Raw genomic sequence first — 18,796 nt, 5'->3', positions numbered from 1 at the left:
ATTTTTCTCAATTAATTGTGTGTGTGTGTACGTGCAAGAGGCAGAAATCAGCAGCAATTCCTTCTCTCCTACCTACGCCTTCAAAATTAAACTTAGCCGATGATCTTTTCCTATCCATCCCTTGGAGGGAAAGTTCATTGCTACGTCGTATTTATCTCTCCAAAAACCTCAAACATTATAGGACGCATCATGTGTAATACTCCAAGCATGAAATTCTTGATTAAAAGGGAAATACTAAACCAACAAATGGAGGTCAACAATGGTGGCCACCGATTCGCTTTTTTATTTTTTTAATTAATTGTTAAGTAAGTATTTTTTTAATGAATTTTTAATTTTTATTTACTTTTAGAATTTTTTAATAGATTTAAAAAATATTTGAAAAAAAACAAAAAATAAAAAAAAATAAAAACACAATTACCTATTTGGTGGATGTTTCGGTGGCTTCCCAATGTAGGTGTAGCACCATCCTATTTAAAAAGCCCACATATAGGGTATTTATTGAAATAAAAATGGACCAAAATTTGTTATGGTTGGGAAAGGATTTAAAAAGCCCATAGGATATTTAATGAATAGATATGTTATTGGACCCATAAGCCATATTTTTTCCTGTCATAAGCCCAATAATTTTGTCAAACCCACAATCTAGTCTTGTATTTACTATTTAGACCGGCACTTATGACTCATTTGAAGAGTGAAATGAGATAAAAATTTTATGATTAGTAGTAAGATAATATGTAAATTGTAATGAGATAGTTTAAACTGAGTATTGTTTGGGTTTTGGGAAAGAAGAAAGAAAAAAATGAATAAAAAATATTATAAAATTAAAATATTGAAAGAATATAATTTTATAATATTATTTTTATTTGGAGATTTGACAAAGTTAGAATTTTTTTTTTTTTTTTTGAAAGTTTGAAAAAGTTATAATGATTAGTTTGAAAATGTTTGTATTTGAATTATATTTGAAAAATAGATGGGATGAGATGAAATCTATTTCCAAACAAGCCTTAGATAGTCTTTTTTAACAATCAAAATATTAAAATGAACTTAAAACACTTACCGATCGTTGCAGCAATGACCGCAAGCAAAAGTTCGGAAGCAAAGCTTAAGGATAAGTAACCACTTACGTAGTGACAATATAAATAGAAACATGATTTTCGTGAGAATAACTCATTTAGAGTACTTTGGAAGCTTGTGTTTATTGAATATTTGCGATAAGATGTTTTACATTGATGTGATCACATGTTGCTATGATCTTAATGATATGTGAAGTTACATGAGATTTCATATTGTCATACATGTAAGATTGTTCATCCGGATCGGATTTTTTCCATAGACATGATAGTCCCATTTATAATTCATTAGAGTCCCTCCCTATTTAAAAAATATAAAGTACATAATGTCCAAGTTGTTTCAACAATGAATATTACAAACAACCTCAAAAGTTCTATACAAGTTTCGGTCAAACCAACTAGAATCCCAATAAAAACTATCAAAACAAACAAAAAAATATACGATTATAACTAAACTTTCTGTACAATCAAAAGTTATCTCCGTAACACAACAAAATGCAAACTAATGACCATCCAACCACAAGGCCTCCACAAAGACATCACATCACTAGAGATGCAAACATACCACAAAGACATTTAAATTATGGGCTCAAGAATATATAACATACTCATATCTGATTTTCAAAGCTCATAAACCTGTGTGTGTGTGTGTGTGTGTGTGTGTGTGTGTGTGTGTGTGTGTGTGTGTGTGTGTGTGGAGTTAGTGAGAGTCTATCATCATGGTATGGGACGGAGAATTATCCAAGACCATTCCATGAACCGTTACCAAGAATATCACACGAGAAGAAGAATGTCTCGTGAGGAGTAGGGTGGAACGATGTCGTATTTGGCCTGATCTAATAGCCGAGATGCGGGATCTCTTGACATATCACGTGCTAGTGTCTTCGAGTCGGTTGTATTTGGATAGAGTAGCATCGTAGGGGCAATAAGTTTAAATGTGTGCCTATGAGCAAGAGTGTGCCTATGAGTAATGATGGAAGTGCATAAGAGCACAGAACGATACTTGACCTAATATTGGTTTTAACAGGTTTTTCTATTACATGGATATGGGTAACTCCTACCGTAAAAGTATTATTGAGTTTTCCTCTATTTTGATAAAGAGAGGGCTACGTTCATATAGGGTGATTCCTCTTCATACCTATATATAGATATGTTTTCACTGAGAGGATTATTCCTCGCCAGGTATTCTAAAGATACACGAATCTGCAAGAGAGAGGGAGATACCTCCCTTGCACTTACACTTACTTCCAATATTTACATTAAATATTTTCATTGCATCTCACATAGCATTTTCTTTCATTAACGGTCTTTTCATAACTGCCTAACTTATCTATGGCTTTATCTCGGAACCATAGATTTTGATTCAGGTTCAAATCCCAGTATGACGCTTGAGGAAGAGGAGTCAATCTCACTTGAGTCTTGACCAAGGAGACTAGGACTGTCTTAGCATCAATATTCGTCGTAGCTACTCTGTACCCTTTGTAGGATGTTTACAACCAAGCCGAGTGCTTATTTGTAACTTAGTTGACTGCTCGTGGCGACTAACCCTATGTATTATTGAATAATGTAATGTTTGGAGGATATGAAAGGCAAGAAGCCCCTTTTTATGAAGTTTAGATTCTAGTACATACATACTTGATCACGTTGATAACTCACTGTCCTATTTATATTTCCATTGCGATTGAACCAACTCCATACGTGTACTTTCTTTTAGATTACTAGCACGTTTGACCATTCTTCTTTGTGTTGACCAGTTGGCTAGCATTCTTGGAACCACGATACCTCACCTAGTCTTTTATGAGGGACGGGGCACCACATATTTAATATTATATAATAAATCTCAATTGACTTTCCAAAAATATTAACCCACTAAGAGCATTAGTATTGGATTGGCTATTATTATTTTTTATTAGATTAGTCAAAACTTGAAATCTACATTAGATTAGTCATCACACTCTCTATAATAATAAAATATTATTATCTTTTATTATTTATATTTTTTTTATTAATTTTTATTTTATTTTCATAATCTTTAATAACCTCCAAAAAATCATATTCATTTTTATTTTCACAATCTAACATAATCTCATGTATATAGATAGTAAAATCTCATATGAATAAAAATCTCATACCTATCATATAATAATCTTAAAAAATACTTTTAGACTTGCTATAATTTTTTTCATATTTAAAAAGAAGAATGGATTTACTGTACTTTATAATTTGGATGACAATAATTTAGCTAATTCAATGTAGAAGAAATATGGATGATGTTTGTTAAATTTGAAGATGAAAAGATATTTGACTAATCCAATACCAATGCTCTAATGCTATCCAAAATGATCAACTGCATATTAACTAGCTTTAAAATAAACTTTTTGGCCTATGAGCCAAATTAAAATTATCCGATAGACCTCAATTTAGCTTCTAAAAATATTGGTTCATTAAAACCTTCAAAAATCATTATCTAAACCACATTCCTAAACAAAATTATAACTCATGGACTTATCCATTTATTTATCCTCCATTTAGTGTAACATATTTTTTCATGTTTTCATAGAGAAATATTTTGACCTCCATTTATTTGGGCCATAGATCAAAGAAATAGAAAAATAAGGATCCCGCACCATTTATACACTAACATTAAGAATAGAAAAATGTTTTAACTACAAAGAGATCCCATAAAAATAAAATTATAAATTGATATAACTTGACGTGATACGTTAAATTATAAAATTACTTCTATTATAAAGTAGATCTAACGTATCGTATAAAATCATGTCAATATTTATTTTTGTATAATTTATTTATGATTGTAAGGCAATAATGCTAGAGAGAGGAAGCACATCAAAGTGGAGTCGTGACCAACTTGCCAACATTAAGCCACCTTTAATTAGACTCTGAAACATACACTAAAATAAAAGAAAATAAAAAAATAAAAAAGACAAACATAATGCTCTCGAGAATTTCGTGTGCTTTATATTTTGAGATATTGGTTTAAAAAATAAATAGAGCAATCAGGTCAAGCTCTGATCATGACTAGCAAAACACGGGCTGTTGAGGGTCGAGCTATGCACTGACAGTTCCATGCAACAACCTTTCATAGATATGACAGATAGATTAATGTATAAACTAATCAAACATGTTGATTCAACTGGATATATGACATCTTAGAAAATATCCACTTTATGCAAATAACTAAAATCTATATATACTTGGTAAAAACTCGGGAAATTACAAGGGAAGGGGGGGGTGTTCTAAATAATATTTGATAAATCTCAATGTCTGAAGAAACCATGGCTAACTTCCAAAAGCTCAACAGTTATAAAATATAATAAACTAAAATATTAAGAGACCATTTTTGCACCAGTCCTCCTCATGCTTGTTAAGCTACAATACAACCTCTAAAGCATGGCACACCCAGAATCAAATAGAGGGTTAATTGCCAATCCAATTCCGTACAGAATATCTCTTTCTCATAATCTTTCTTCAGTACCTATCCTACTTTATACATCTGGGTAGAATACGCTTGCAGCAAAATATGGCAGAATACTTGGCACCAACCTGCACCGAATGTAAGTAAGTTTACAATAAACCATTTGAAATGAGCATCCTTGCAAAGATGAATACAGGCTACACTGATTGTACATCACTCGAAGATCATGAGTTATCCTATTAGTGACATCAGAAATTATCAAACATATTATAAAAGTCCTCAAAGCCCTCAACAGATAAATAAACTAGCAGAGATCAAGAGTATAAACTAACCCTATTATAATGTCATTGGTGCACCATTGTTCCAGATAATATAACTTGCAGACTTGCTAGGAACAAGCCATCACTGAAAGACCAAGAAAAGGGAAGAAAAGGACAAGAAAAAAGAAACGCAGCACACAAAAATTACAAAATCTGAAGCAAATGAAAGTTTCTTGTAATCAGGATTATGGTACCAGCGGGGATATTATAACGGGGATATTATAGAATGGCTTGACGAAGACTCGGGGATATAACGGGGAGAGATTGTAATATCTTTGATTAATTATAGGAAGGTGGTAAATGAGACCCCATGTTGGCTGGGACAGAGAAGCTTTTGTACTTTATATGATTCAAATAGGCCCCACATGTAACATTGGCTAGTCCTTTTAGAGTAATAAGCTAAGATGTAGTTTGGGCATTTCTTAGATTTGTTATGCCCCGACAAGAAGTGAGAGTTTTATTGCATATAAGCTCCTAGATCAACCATTACAAGAAGTCCACTCCACATCTACCAACCCCAGTGCCTATTTGATCCCCTTAATCCCTTTGTATTTTGATTTTGTTGTTAACCAGAAAAATAAACTAGTGTGCTCCATGGCGCTCTCCTCTCACTCATATCCACACTACTAAAGCCAGTAGCTCCAAGTCACCAAAAATATGCAAGCCATGCCACAAATTCTTCCTCACTTCTGAGGGTCACAAGCTTCTAGTCTTGAGGATGACGAGAACCGGAAAGCTGCCGCCAATAAGGATGGGCCACTGCGCTCAGGTAGGTCCAATCCTCAAGCTAAAGGAGGTTGCCACCGCCCCCCAGTGAGGACAAACAACCCATTCTCTGTCTCTGATTTATCTATTCATATTCCCTCTTTCTTCTAAATCTAGGTTTGTTTCTTTTATCTACTTTGACTTCGGTTCTACATATGTGAAAGATGGACAATAGTCAAGGCCCAACCAATTCATTCTTGGTGGTCCATTTGGCTAGTGAGAAAATGGGGGGAAAGGTTTTCCGAATACTCAAAGGCAACTTCCAACCCAAGGAACCGGAGATTGGTTCAACTTCCAACCTGAGGAATCGGAGACTAGTTCAACTTCCAATCTGTGGAATCCGAAATTGATTTAGCTCAATGATCCCACCAAGTTGGGCAAAATCGGAATGGAAAATCCCGTATCCTCAAGTGGAAGTTGGAAGGGTATTCTCGAAACCGAACGAGTTACTAGACACCACTCATGCTTGTAAATGTAAAAATGCCGGCCAAAGAAGATTTATTCTATACATCTCTATTACAGGGTCTACAAAACTCTGGTACATTAAACTAGAGAGCCAAGGGGCGCAATTATCATGGTCCAGAAGAACAACAAACTTAATACTTAAAACAAAAACAAAAATCAAAAACAAGCAAAAGACTTGTTTTCCATAGAACTCCAATTGTACAATTGACTAGTTCATTTTGGAATATGACTTAGGCCTTGTTTATTTTCGCAGATGAGATGAGTTGAGATAAAAATTGAAAGTTGAATAAAATATTGTTAGAATATATCTATTTTTTTAATATTATTTTTGTTTTGGAATTTGAAAAAGTTGAATTGTTTATTTTATTTTGTGTAAAAATTTAAACAAATTGTAATAATTAGATGAGATGAAATGAGATAAGTTGAGAAGTTTTGTGAAAGTGAACGAGGCCTAAGATGTAGCTTGGGCCTCACTTGGCACGTTATATGTTGACTATTAATATCAATTAAAACAGGATACAAGACACAATCTAAACTGTCAAATATTAATACACTTTATAAATTATTACTATATAATATTTTTGATGTATTCTTATAAAAAAAATAATAATATTTTTTATGTATTACATCAAGTCATATATTTTTATAATTTTTTAATAATTATTTTTTAAGTAATAGCCTTATTCGGAACACGTACTAAAATGTTGTAAGCTACATTTACAAGCTATATCTGTACAAAAGAATTGACTGATGTATTAAACCAGCAAGATCGACCCAATATAGCATCCAAGAATTTCACATAGGAACGAGGAAAGAAGGAAAAAACCATTCGAACGCACTATAATATGTGTGGTGTAATATAATACATGACTACTTTAGCTCTAGGCACAATAAAGATCAAGAGTATGCAGATGAAGACTGGCGAAAACAGCCAGAAAACTATTTGTTTACAGGGATATTAAGCTAAAAATATTTGAAATAGCCAAAAGCTTAAATTTACCCAATCCAAACCCAAAGTGGTTTAAATTAAAGATTTGGTGAATGGAGTTGAGGATGGGAAAAATAGACAGTACAAACAGGTTTTAGTTGCATTTGGTATTTTGGTTGTACCTTTTCGTTCCCATTGTATTACCAGTTCCAAGCAATCAGCATGAAATGGAATCTACACAATAAGAAGGAAGGACAAAAACCAATAGATTCTCATTGCATATGCAGATAAAGCGCATAGATTGATGCAGATTTGGAGGAAAATGTGGGTAATTAGCGTAATGACAGAAACTTTAGCACTTCAAGACACCAGAGTGCTAAATAAGTTATGCTCCTCGTGTTTACAAATTGAAAGCACAAGAGTGAAGACTTACTGACCAGTTTATCATTCATCGGGAGTCCCTTCTGATGTTTCCGAAACCTTACGTTTTGCAATGGATTCCTTGAGTACTTTTACTCCATTCTCAACGTCCAGCAACCTATTCCCAAGCAAATCAACCCCTTGAAAATGTGCTTCAAATTTACTATTCACTTCTGCTTCAACGTCTTTAAACTTCTTCTCAATCACCAAACGGGTTATCCTGTCTTCTTCTGCTTGTTTCAACCGTTGCTTTTCCAGTTCAAAGGTGCTCAGTACAAGACCTCCAGAGCCAGGAACATCCTTGTAAAGTGGCTCTTCAGGCTGTGGAAAGCGTGATCTGTATTCAGCAAATGCCCTATCAGATTCCTTCAGCGCCTTCCTATATCCCTCCAACAGATTTGCCATCATACAGAGTTCGCGGTCGAGTCGATACACCTCCACCTGTTTCTTCTGTTGCTCTTCATACTTAGCCGTTCGAATGTGTTCAATTATACGATCCCGCTGCTCCAACTCATTCAGTAAGATCTGCTGATTCACGGTAGCTTCCTCACAAGCCTGTTCTTTGGCAGCATACATCATTCTAGCTTTACCAACCCAATGCTGTACTTGCTCCATACACATATCAAAGTCAGCCTCTTTTCCATCCCATGGCCCATCACTCCTCAACCTCTTATGACCACCATTAAGAGAGTGATGAATGCCATCGTTCTCATGATCAAGCCCTTTCTTGTTAGCATTACCAAAAAGCGATGAACTACCAGCAATCATCCCATTATCCACCCTAGATGACAAAAAATCCCCTGCTGAGTGATCACGGAGTTCCAATCCTGTGCTAAAAGGCATTTGGGCCGCTTCCATTGCCTGAATCAGACTCCGTGAAGCCAACCCATCAAGCGGGCTGCACTTCGGCGAAAGATGAAACCCACCAACCTCCTGTTCCCCTTCTTCTTCTTCCTCATGTCCTTCATCCTCTCCTTCTTCCGCTTCTTCTCCCGCTTCTTCTCTCTTTTCCTCGTCAGAACCCAAGCCCTTAATTTCACCAACACTACACCGCCTGAAAAATGGCTCGCCTACGCCCATATTGCTCTTCCTATCCAAAAGCCATGCCCCACCTTCTTCCTCATCCTTATACTCCTCCCTACATCCATCAAAATCCATAACATCCTCATCCCCGACACGCTCCTTGTCAATCTCAACACTCTCCACCTTCTCTTCAACTCTCTCCACATTGTCTTGCCCGAGACTCAATTCAATACTATGCTCCTCCAATTCGTGCACCCGAGAGTCTTCAACCACAGCCATCTTCACATCCCCCAGCTCGTGCCCTCGAGATTCCTCAACAGCATCCATCTTCACATCTCGCAATTCGTGCCCCTGAGAATCCTCACCCACACCTAGGTCCACATCCCTAAATGCATGCCCTCCAGAATCCTCGCCCGCAGCCATCTTCACATTGCCACATTCGTGCTCCCAAGAATCTTCAACCGCGCCTGTCTTCATATCCCCCAGTTCGTTTCCCCGAGAATCTTCAACTGCATCCATCTTCACATCCCCCAATTCGTGCCCCCGAGAATCTTCACTTGCATCAATCTTCACATCCCCCGATTCGTGCCCAAGATAATCTTCAACCGTAGCCAACTTCACGTCCCCACTAACATCCATATCCTCCTCGTCTTCCTCCTCCTCCACCTCCACATCAACCTGGTCCAATTTAGGCTCTTCCTTCAGCAAATCATCTTTCTGTGATCTTATTAGATACTGTAAATGAGAGGCGTAGTAACAATTGGCCAGCCTCGGGGCTTGCAGTAGCTCCTTCTCAACCATGAACCATATTAAACCAGCCCATTCTACCTTCTCAAAATGTCCTTCCTTGATCATCTTGGTCCAATTCAACACCTCTTTCGGCATCATCCACGTATCCTCGTGCAAAAGCATCCAATTCGACACGAAATCCTCGATAAACGCGATCGAATCCGGTGATTCCACGGCAGTTTCCAGCAGCGGTGAACTTTTCTTCACGGGCAACGGCAACTTCAATGCGCGAGCCAAATCAGCTCGGTTGACATTGATTCGAGCGGAATTCACATAGCTACACCGATTCTGCGAGTTGTAACTGGCGACCAGCTCGGCGAGGAGATCGGCTCGGAGGGTCTTGTCGAACTCGATGTGGACAAACTCCCATAGCCCGAGCCGCTTCAGAAGTTCCTCGTGGCTTTGGAAGTCTAGGGTTTTGGAAGGGACAAAAGGGATGGGCTTGAGGGTTTCTACGAGGGTTCGGAACTTCTTCTGGGACTTCTGCCGGGCGAGACGGCGCTTATTGGCATTCTTCTTGCGCTTAGGTGCTCGGCGAGAGGTGGGAGGGTCGGAGATTCGGGGAGTTAGAGCTGAGATTGGTTCAGGGTCGTCTTGGATTGGGTTAGGCTGATTTGGGATAGGATCCTCTAGGTGGGGATCTGGTGGTTCAACAAGGGCTATGGTTTTGGGGGATTGGGTATGAGAGCCTAGACGATCTGATTCCGATTCTTCAATGATCATGGCGTTAGGGTTTTGGGAGGGTTGCTCGGAATGAGTGGGAGAAGTACTCATGGTGATGTCCCGCGGATTTGAGTCGGAGAGGTACTCACGCTGGTGGTTCAAGCAGGCTAAATAAAGAGATTCCACCCCAACTTTTAAATATTAAAAAATCAAAATCAAATTTTTGTCCTTATTTTATTTCAATATATTCTTAAATTATTAATATATACTAGTATTATATATTATAGTTATACATTAAAGAATATAATAATACATTGATCTAAATATATATAGTTATAGACTTAGAGCATTGACAATGGCCATTGCCAATCTAAATTTTAGCTAAAAGTACAAGTTTTGACTATAACTTTAACTTTTGGCTAGGTATGTTCATTGGACTAGCCATCTTAAAGTCAAATTAATAATATTATATTATATATTTTAATAATATTTTATATTTTTTTTATATTTTACAAATACACTTCATATATTAATTAATAATTTACATTTTACTTAAAATTATTGTTTCCCAACTATTTATTTCCTCAACCTAATATTAACATTTCATACTAATATTAACCGAATTTTTTTAACCACATATATTATAATATCACTTCCAATAAAATTGCAAGTGTAATCAAATCTCACAATGAATCATGCGGACATCAAAATTGTGTGAGAGAGAGATAGAGACTTGATGAACAAAAGCATTCAAAATTTAGCAACACAGTCCCATAAATAGTCCACCAACACAGTCTCATATCCATATCCATAATATCAGACATCGATTACTTGCAAGCACTTTATCCACAAGTAAACCACATATCAGCTTCCTTCTTATTTTCTAATTCAAGTCTACATTGCTGGCACAAGTCAAAAGAAGCTACAAACAACCTGACAACTTGATTCCAGCCACATAAAAAGTTACCAAAACTGTCCACAAATTACCAACAAAGATAATATCCACAGTCCACGAATTTAGTTGCTACCCAGCCACATATTTATCCAGCCCACATGTGGCTGGGCAGCCACTAATTCTCAAAAAAATTAGTTCTATAAATATTACAAGTTAGATATCTACATAGTAAGGTATCGAATGAGAGTTAGATCTACCTCCGGAATGGGACTTCGAATGCTCAAAAATTGCAACTTGAATATTATGAAAATATTCTTGTTGCATGGCATTCATGCCACGTAGATCTAGCATCATTATCTTGCCTTCAAATTTCTTCTTCTTTAGTTCAAATATTTTCTCACTTTTTTGGTCTGCCTTGAGTTGAGCATTTCTCTGCTCTTCCATGGTCGTGGCTCTATCCTCGGTCATTTTAGCTAAGGAAATGCTGATCTCAGACTCTTTGTCTTCCATCGACTTCCGCTTCCTCTCCCTTTCTTTCTCAATTTTTTTGCCTAGAGGTCTCTCAGCAAAGACCTCTATGTTCTCCTCCACCGTGTCAAGAGCAACTTCACCTTGTGGCCTTCTCCTCGTCCCAAGGGTGGAGATATGTTGTTGCCATTTCTGTTGGTATCTTCTGAGACACCAACAGTGCTCCATTGTGAACTTACTCTTCTCTATCTCTTTATACATAATTTTTGCCTTCTCAATCTACAAATACATAGGAATATTGTTAGTTCATAAATCAGTCCTACATGTTTGTGAAAATTAAAGCAAAATGTTACATACATTATCTTGCTCCGTTGCACCACTCGGATGCAATGACTCTACTTGTGCTAAAAATGCACAAAACTTATTTGTGCATTTCTGAATCGAGGACCACCGATTCATCAAAGAAACTACAGAACGGTTCACATTGTTCTGTTTTTTATAATCATGATAAAATTCCAAAATTCTTTCCCACATTTGAGTGGACTTTTGATCATTACCCTTTATTGCATCGATACTAATGTTGAGCCAAACTGCGACGAGGAGGTTATCCTCCTCTGCAGTGAAAGATGCACCCCTTTGAACTTTTTTTGGAGGTTGCCTCTTTTCACCGTCATTGAATGTTGCTTGGAGCACAACATTAGAATGTTGCGTTGGGGTGCTATTACAACCCTCTCCTCCACTTTGTAATAGAGTGGTGAAGAAGGGATCATCATCAATTTGTGTGCCCATCCTTGAAAAATATTACATTTTCAAGGAGTTAGAAAAGTTTAGAAATTTGAAAGTCCCACAAAACAACAAATATTACATCATCAATTTGTTTGGATAAGCTGGTTTGCAAAGAAATATGTAGAAAAATATGCAGAAAAATAGAAACACAAATCAACTTCTTGTTCTGTTTTGCAAAGAAAAACAGCAACTTTGCAAAACAGAACAATGCAAAACAACAACAAAAATAAGTCTCTTGTTCTGTTTTGCAAAGAAAAACAGCAACTTTGCATTGAAAGAAAACTCTGTTTTTGGTTGTGGAGTCAGAAAAGTGTCTTAACGATGATAATCAATAATATATGTGGTGTTTTCCGGGATCAAATGGCATTGAAAGAAACCATCAATCGGGATAGCCACAAACGTTATATGTAGCGTCCAAGCCATTACCCACAAACATATACTACTACATAGACACATAAATACACCCTAAAGCATGCTTACATGAAAGGAGAGAGCAAACAATAACAGCAAAGTGATAGAAAACCAAGTACTGTATAGCAAACAGAAAAATATATTTACTGCATGTAAGCATTGGGATCATACACATCCACATATATATTCATGAGCATGAGATATGTATCTTATGTTATTTACAGAAAAATAACATAACTTGGGTTAAATTTTATTGCATAGCAAAGTGGGAGATTGCTTCAATATACAAAAACAATAATATGAGAGCAAAGCTAGCTGGTTCCCCAAGATTAATAATATGAGAGCACCCAAGTAACTTGAATTAAGAGCAAAAATGACATAAGCACTTGACTGTATAATAATTGTTGACTTGATATGTTATGTGATTGTTTATTGGATATTGTGGGTAAGTTCTATTTAAACCTTTATAGAGGTTCTATTTTTTAAAATAGATTTAAAAGACATACATTAACTTCCAATAATCCTGTTACTTGGGTGCTCTTCCAATAATCCAGTTCTGGTCTCTTTTGCCACACTCATTTTCATGTTCAAGGTCAAATGTGTCAATTAAACCATGCTCATAATTCAATCTTAAGCACAATCTAGTTTTTGGAACAGCAGGTGCCAGGGAGAACATGGCAACATTGAATGTGGCTGCTCGAATTGGCCTTTCAGACACAGAATGACCCAAGTTCTCAAAAACCATTATCGGTTTCATATGAAGTTCCAAGAAAGTTCTAACCCTCAATCAAGATTAATAATATGAGAGTACCCAAGTAACTTGAATTGGACATTAGCCTTTTGTTAAGAGAAGATGGCTGCATTTAGTCTAATAATATGACTCATTTAGTCTAACCCTCAATCAACATTTAGTCTAAGAAAGTTCTAATCCTCAATCAGCATTTAGTCTATTTTAATTTCACTTAAAAATAGATGACTACATTTAGTCTAAGACATGGAGTGTTTTGACGTCATAGTCTTTCTAAGAAGGATTAGACTGGCAAGAATAAATCTCAAGTTAAATATAGCGATCCAATTTCCATGAATGTCTGGATAAAACCAAAGGTGTAGTAAATGTAGTAAAATCTCACTTCATGTGTCTTAATTAACAAGTTGCAAATTTAGCTAACAGAAAACCCTTAATTAACACAAAAACAATAACAGCAAACAATACAAAACCAAGTTGCAAATTTAGCTAACAGAAAAAAAAGAACCGAAAAAAAAAATACAAGCTCATGGGGTGTTGGTTGGTTGGACGCGATAATAAACAACTTTAGAAAAATCAGCAACACAAATTTCAGAAAAATCAACAACACTAATTGCACAAACTTCAGAAAAATCAGCAACTGTGTATAACCAGCTTACCCAAACAAATTCATACCCATTTCAGAGATTCACAAATTCATACTCAAATCAATACAAAGCTTACCCAAATAAAGTTTCAGTAGTTTTACCAACCCAAACCGAGAGAGAGTGCTGCTACGTTGTTGAGCCAAGCCGATAGAGAGAGACGAAATTGCACAACCGTGAAGATCGACCCAGGAACGAAGATAAAATCGATTGAGAAAGAGAGAAGAGGGACAGAGCGAGGGAGAGAAGAGGGAGAAGGGTTTCAGAAAAGAAAAATGGTGGACGGAGAGAAGAGGGAGAGACGAGCCACGGAGCGAGGGAGAGAAGAGGAAGAAGGGTTTCAGAAAAAAAAAATCGTGGACTGAGAGAAGAGGGAGAGACGAGCGACGGAGCGACGGAGAGAAGAGGAAGAAAGGTTTCAGAAAAAAAAAATGGTGGACTGAGAGAAGAGGGAGAGTTGAGCTACGGAGCGAGGGAGAGAAGAGGGGTGAGGCAAAAAAAAAAATTGCAAGAGAAAGAGGGAAAGACGAGAGATGAGAGACAAGGGAAACACGAGGGAAATGGAAAACGAGGGAAAAAGAGAGGGGGCAGTTGGGCGGATAGTGATAAAATATTCTTTTGATCTTACTACAGGAGCTAGCCAACATTGGCGAGAGACTTAAAATTACTGTAGCATAAATTAGAAAATTATGCCTTTGCCGAGTCCAATGCCAGGGATTTTATCCCAAAATCTGATGCAAATTAGAGTTGGACTTGGCAATGGCTAGTCCATTGCCAGTGCCCTTAGTACCAATACTATAACTAATAACTATACTAGTAGTATTACTAATATACTATATGTTAGTGATAAATTGGTAATACACTACTAATACTGTATTAAATAATACTCTATGTAGTTATAGTGATTAATACTAACATATTAAGTTAACTATACTAATACTATTATAAATTTATACATATACTATAATTTATACTATAACTCTTACAATATGTTAATATATACTAGTATTATATATTATAGTTATACATTAAAGAATATAATACTTATGTAATATTGTGATATATTAATGATTAATAATTAATTATATACAATTATTTATATAAATAATATATATATAAATAATAAAATATATTTATATTTTTTTAATTTTCATTCGGTCCAGTTCGGGGTGAAAAACCCTTGGACCGGGGACCGGACCGAATTCATTCAGTCCTATATAATTTGGACTGGATCGAATCAGACCGAACCAATTTTGTTCGATCCGGTCCGGTCCAAGAATGGCCGGTCCGGTCTGGATTGGCCGAATCTCACCCCTAATGGAAATATTACCATGTTTTCCATTGTCACGTGTTTTCCGAGTAATTCTACTCATATGCGGTCCCTTTTACGCCACACACCGGTGGGTGACGTGGCAAATCTAGGATTTATGTCCTGCATTCACTTCTCATAGGCCCAACTCATGGAGGAGGTAAGAAAATGTTTTTTTGTGATTTTCACTCTCTCTCCTCACTCACAGGCATCACCACCTCCACTCCGAGCAGCGCTTCACCACTTTTGTACAAAGAGATTTTAGAGAGAGAAAGCGAGAGGAACGTCTTTTCTTCTTGGCCTCTGTTCTAATCTGATATTTTTTTTTCTTTTCAATGATTGTTGATTTATTGTTAAAATTATTTTCTTCAGCTCAGTGGTTTAGATTCACAAATAGAAAATTGGGTTGTCATCAAATTTAATGGTGGTTGGTGTTTGTAAAGAATAAGTTAGTAACTTTATTATCTTGTTTCCTCTATCTCTTAAGGCTACTTTAATACATCTGTGTTCTCAGTTCGAGCATATTTTATTCATCTGGGTTTAATATTTGTTGTTAGATCCACTCAAATTAGCAGCAATTTTTTTAAAAAGCTTGATGAGAAGTACTTTTTGTTAGGAACTAAATGGGCTCAAACTTTTTCCTTTTTTTATTTTTTTTATTTTTTATTTTAGGAAAAGAACTTCATTGTATCGAGGCATAAAACCTCAAACCAGGTTACAATAGTGTTTATCAATGAAAATGAAATTCTCAATAAAACTAGGGACACTATGCCACCAAATATGCATATCATTAATAGACCATGCATGCCTTGCAAGTCGATGTGCTGCCACATTAGCCAGTTTGTTGCCATCTTGTAATCTGCATTGTAGGAAACTTTGCATCAGTCTTTTAATTTCAGACACTAATGTTCTTACTGCTGCAAAAGAATGTGTATCACTGTTGACCTCCTCGACCATAAACAAGCAGTCACTTTCAATGATAAGGTTATGGATGCTAGTGTTGAGACAAAACTGTAACCCCCTTAGTAAAGCCATTGCTTCCGTAATTTCTAGTTCAAGATCTTCAGCCTCAACTTTGCTAATTGCCATAATGACATCTCCCACAGAATTTCTTAAAATGGCTCCTATACTTGCCTTGTTGTGATAAAAAAGTAATGCACCATCCACATTCAATTTGTAAAAGTTCTCTGGTGGGGGAGACCACCTGTAAACCAACTCTTTAACTGACCCTTGTTGCTATAAACTAGAAATAGTCTTCAACTTCAGAGAAAGAGCAAAACAAATGACTTGTGAGGCAAGCTGATGTGGTCATGAACCATCTTATTTCTCCTAAACCATAACCCCCATGCCATTAGAATGAAATCTGTTGAGTGATCAGATGAACCTTTCGAATGGACCTCCATAGCAGTAAGTATAAATGAACTGATCTAATCAAACTGTTGCTGAACAGAAAACTTCCTCAACCAAAACTCATGGATAGATGGGCAAAGAAACAATGCATGAGCTAAATCTTCCACGTGGTACTAACAGAAACAACCTTGACCATTCACATCCAGCTTCCTATTAATAAGATTTGCCATAGTAGGGAGACCTTCCTTACATGCTCTCCAAGTGAAGATTTTCACCTTTTGAGGGATTTTTAACTTCCAAAGAGCATTCCAAAACCTTTTCAGATAAGCCCATTTGAAGACTCACACAAATCAGGAACTGTACATGTTTTGAAAAACCTGTAAGCACTTTTAACACTGAACATGCCATTTTTCTCATGCTCCCAAATCCGCTTATCCATATCACTTATGGCACTAGTATGTAGTTTCAGACCAGCCTCTGCTACCTTTGGGTTGAAGAGAGATCTGACCTTTGGGAGTTTCCACCAGTTTGTAGTGTTATCTATCAAAGTAGCAACCTGTCCATCCAAGTTAGCAAAATCCACACCCTAATATAAACTTCCAAAACTCAATTCCTCCCTCAAATTTCAAAAACCAAGTACCCAAATATCCCTCAAAATATGAATAGATCTCTCATTTCCAATACTCCACCTACCACCTTTCATAAGAAGGTTCTTTGCCTCTCAAATGCCTCTCCAAGCATAAGAGGAATTACCACCAAGAGAAGCCTTCAACAGGTTACCATTATGAAAATATCTAGCACAAAAAATCTTATGAAACAAGCTCTCTTCATTTTGCAATAGCCTCCAAGCTTGCTTTGCCAACAAAGCCATATTGAAAGTATCCAACTCCTTAAAACTCATCCCTCCAACAGATTTAGACTGACACATCTTCTTCCAACTAACCCAATGCACTTTTCTTTCCTCATGCTTTTGCACCCACCAAAACCTGGCCATCATGCTCTCAAGTTCGGAACACAGGTTGGAAGGAAGCTTGAAGCAACTCATAGCATAAGAAGGAATTGGCAATGCCACAGCCTTGAGAAGCACCTCATTTCCCCCTTGAGAGAACATATTGCCCTTCCACCTTTGTACTTTCAGACATCCTTTATGTTTAATCTCAACAAATGCATTAGTTTTAGACCTACCAACCATTGGAGGCAGGCCTAAATATTTCTCATATTGCTGGACTTGAGAAGTACCCCACAAATTCATAATAGCCTACTGCTTAACTTCATCAACATTTTTGCTAAAAACCATTGCAGTTTTGTCTTTGTTACTCTGTTGCCCTGAAGCCTCCTCATACTGATTCAGCAGTTATTGTAACCTGAGATTTGTAGCCACATCAGCTGCACAAAAAATGAGACTATCATCTGCAAACAACAGATTAAGTCTAGGAGCCCCTCAACAGATCTAAATACCAGAAACAGATTTAGACTCAGCAGCATTCTTCAATAAACTAATCAAACCCTCAGTGTACAAAAGGAAAAGATAAGGAGAGATGGGGTCCCCTTGCCTCAATCCTCTTGAGGGCACAATATGTCCAGTTGGGAAGCCATTAATCAATATTGAAAAATAAGCAGTCATCACACACTTCATCACAAGCTGAATTAATATTTCATGAAATCTCAACTTCCTCATAACAGATTCAAGGAATCTTCATTCAACCTTATCATAAGCTTTACTCATGCCTAACTTAAGGGACATAAAGCTTTTCTTACTCCTCTTCTTTCTCTTTAAAAAATGAAGAACTTCATAAGCCACTAAGATATTATTTGTTATCAATCTTCTAGGTAAGAAAGCAGACTATGAATCTGAGATGACAGCAGGCAATACATTCTTGATCCTATTTGCAATAACCTTAGACATTAGCTTATAAACCACATTACATAAACTAATAGGTCTTAAATCATTTACTTTCAGAAACACTTCTTCTTCGGAACAAGAGTAACAAATGTATGATTTATAGCTTGAGGGAAATCACAGGAATTCAAAGCATGTAAAACTCCAGAGGTAATAGAGCTACCAATATCAGGCCAAAACTTTTGAAAAAAGAAAGGAGGCATGCCATCAAGCCTTGAAGCCTTCGAAGGGTGCATTTCCTTAAGAGCTCTGATCACTTCATTATCTGTGTAATCCTTTATAAGCTCCTCATTCATTGAATATGAAACTCTTCTCTCTGTTTATCAAGAATCACACATTCATTTTGAGTGCCTGTAGAAGTAACCAAGGAAGACAAATGGTTAATAATAAGAGAGTCACATTGATCCTT

At 36.5% G+C, this 18,796-nt stretch overlaps 2 protein-coding genes and 1 pseudogene across 2 annotated transcripts; all 3 read right to left on the bottom strand.

The window, feature by feature from the left end:
• Positions 1-4,400: 4,400 nt before the first annotated feature.
• On the bottom strand, positions 4,401-11,470 carry LOC108993875. Its single transcript, XM_035695167.1, has 3 exons — positions 11,032-11,470; positions 7,422-10,046; positions 4,401-4,634 (listed from the first exon to the last, which is right to left on the bottom strand). The coding sequence occupies exons 1-2, from the start codon at positions 11,468-11,470 to the stop codon at positions 7,429-7,431; spliced, it is 3,057 nt and encodes a 1,018-aa protein (XP_035551060.1). The 3' UTR covers positions 4,401-4,634; positions 7,422-7,428.
• Positions 11,471-12,360: 890 nt separating this feature from the next.
• On the bottom strand, positions 12,361-12,479 carry LOC118349771 (annotated as a pseudogene).
• Positions 12,480-17,208: 4,729 nt separating this feature from the next.
• LOC108993861 (uncharacterized mitochondrial protein AtMg00310-like) lies at positions 17,209-17,739 on the bottom strand. The gene has a single exon (XM_018968901.2). The coding sequence runs from the start codon at positions 17,737-17,739 to the stop codon at positions 17,209-17,211; it is 531 nt and encodes a 176-aa protein (XP_018824446.2).
• Between the last annotated feature and the right edge of the window lie 1,057 nt (positions 17,740-18,796).

Source organism: Juglans regia, chromosome 10, assembly GCF_001411555.2.
Source record: "Juglans regia cultivar Chandler chromosome 10, Walnut 2.0, whole genome shotgun sequence".
Taxonomy (NCBI): Eukaryota; Viridiplantae; Streptophyta; class Magnoliopsida; order Fagales; family Juglandaceae; genus Juglans; species Juglans regia.
Note: the sequence above shows the minus strand (reverse complement) of the source record. Positions and strands in the feature narration are given on the sequence as shown.

Coding starts and splice junctions, on each gene's coding strand:
- LOC108993875 (XM_035695167.1), bottom strand. CDS start 11,470: ATGGAGCACTGTTGGTGTCTCAGAAGATACCAACAGAAATGGCAACAA. Junction 10,047..11,031: donor TTCGAAGTCCCATTCCGGAG/GTAGATCTAACT, acceptor CTCTTTATTTAG/CCTGCTTGAACCACCAGCGT.
- LOC108993861 (XM_018968901.2), bottom strand. CDS start 17,739: ATGAATTTGTGGGGTACTTCTCAAGTCCAGCAATATGAGAAATATTTA.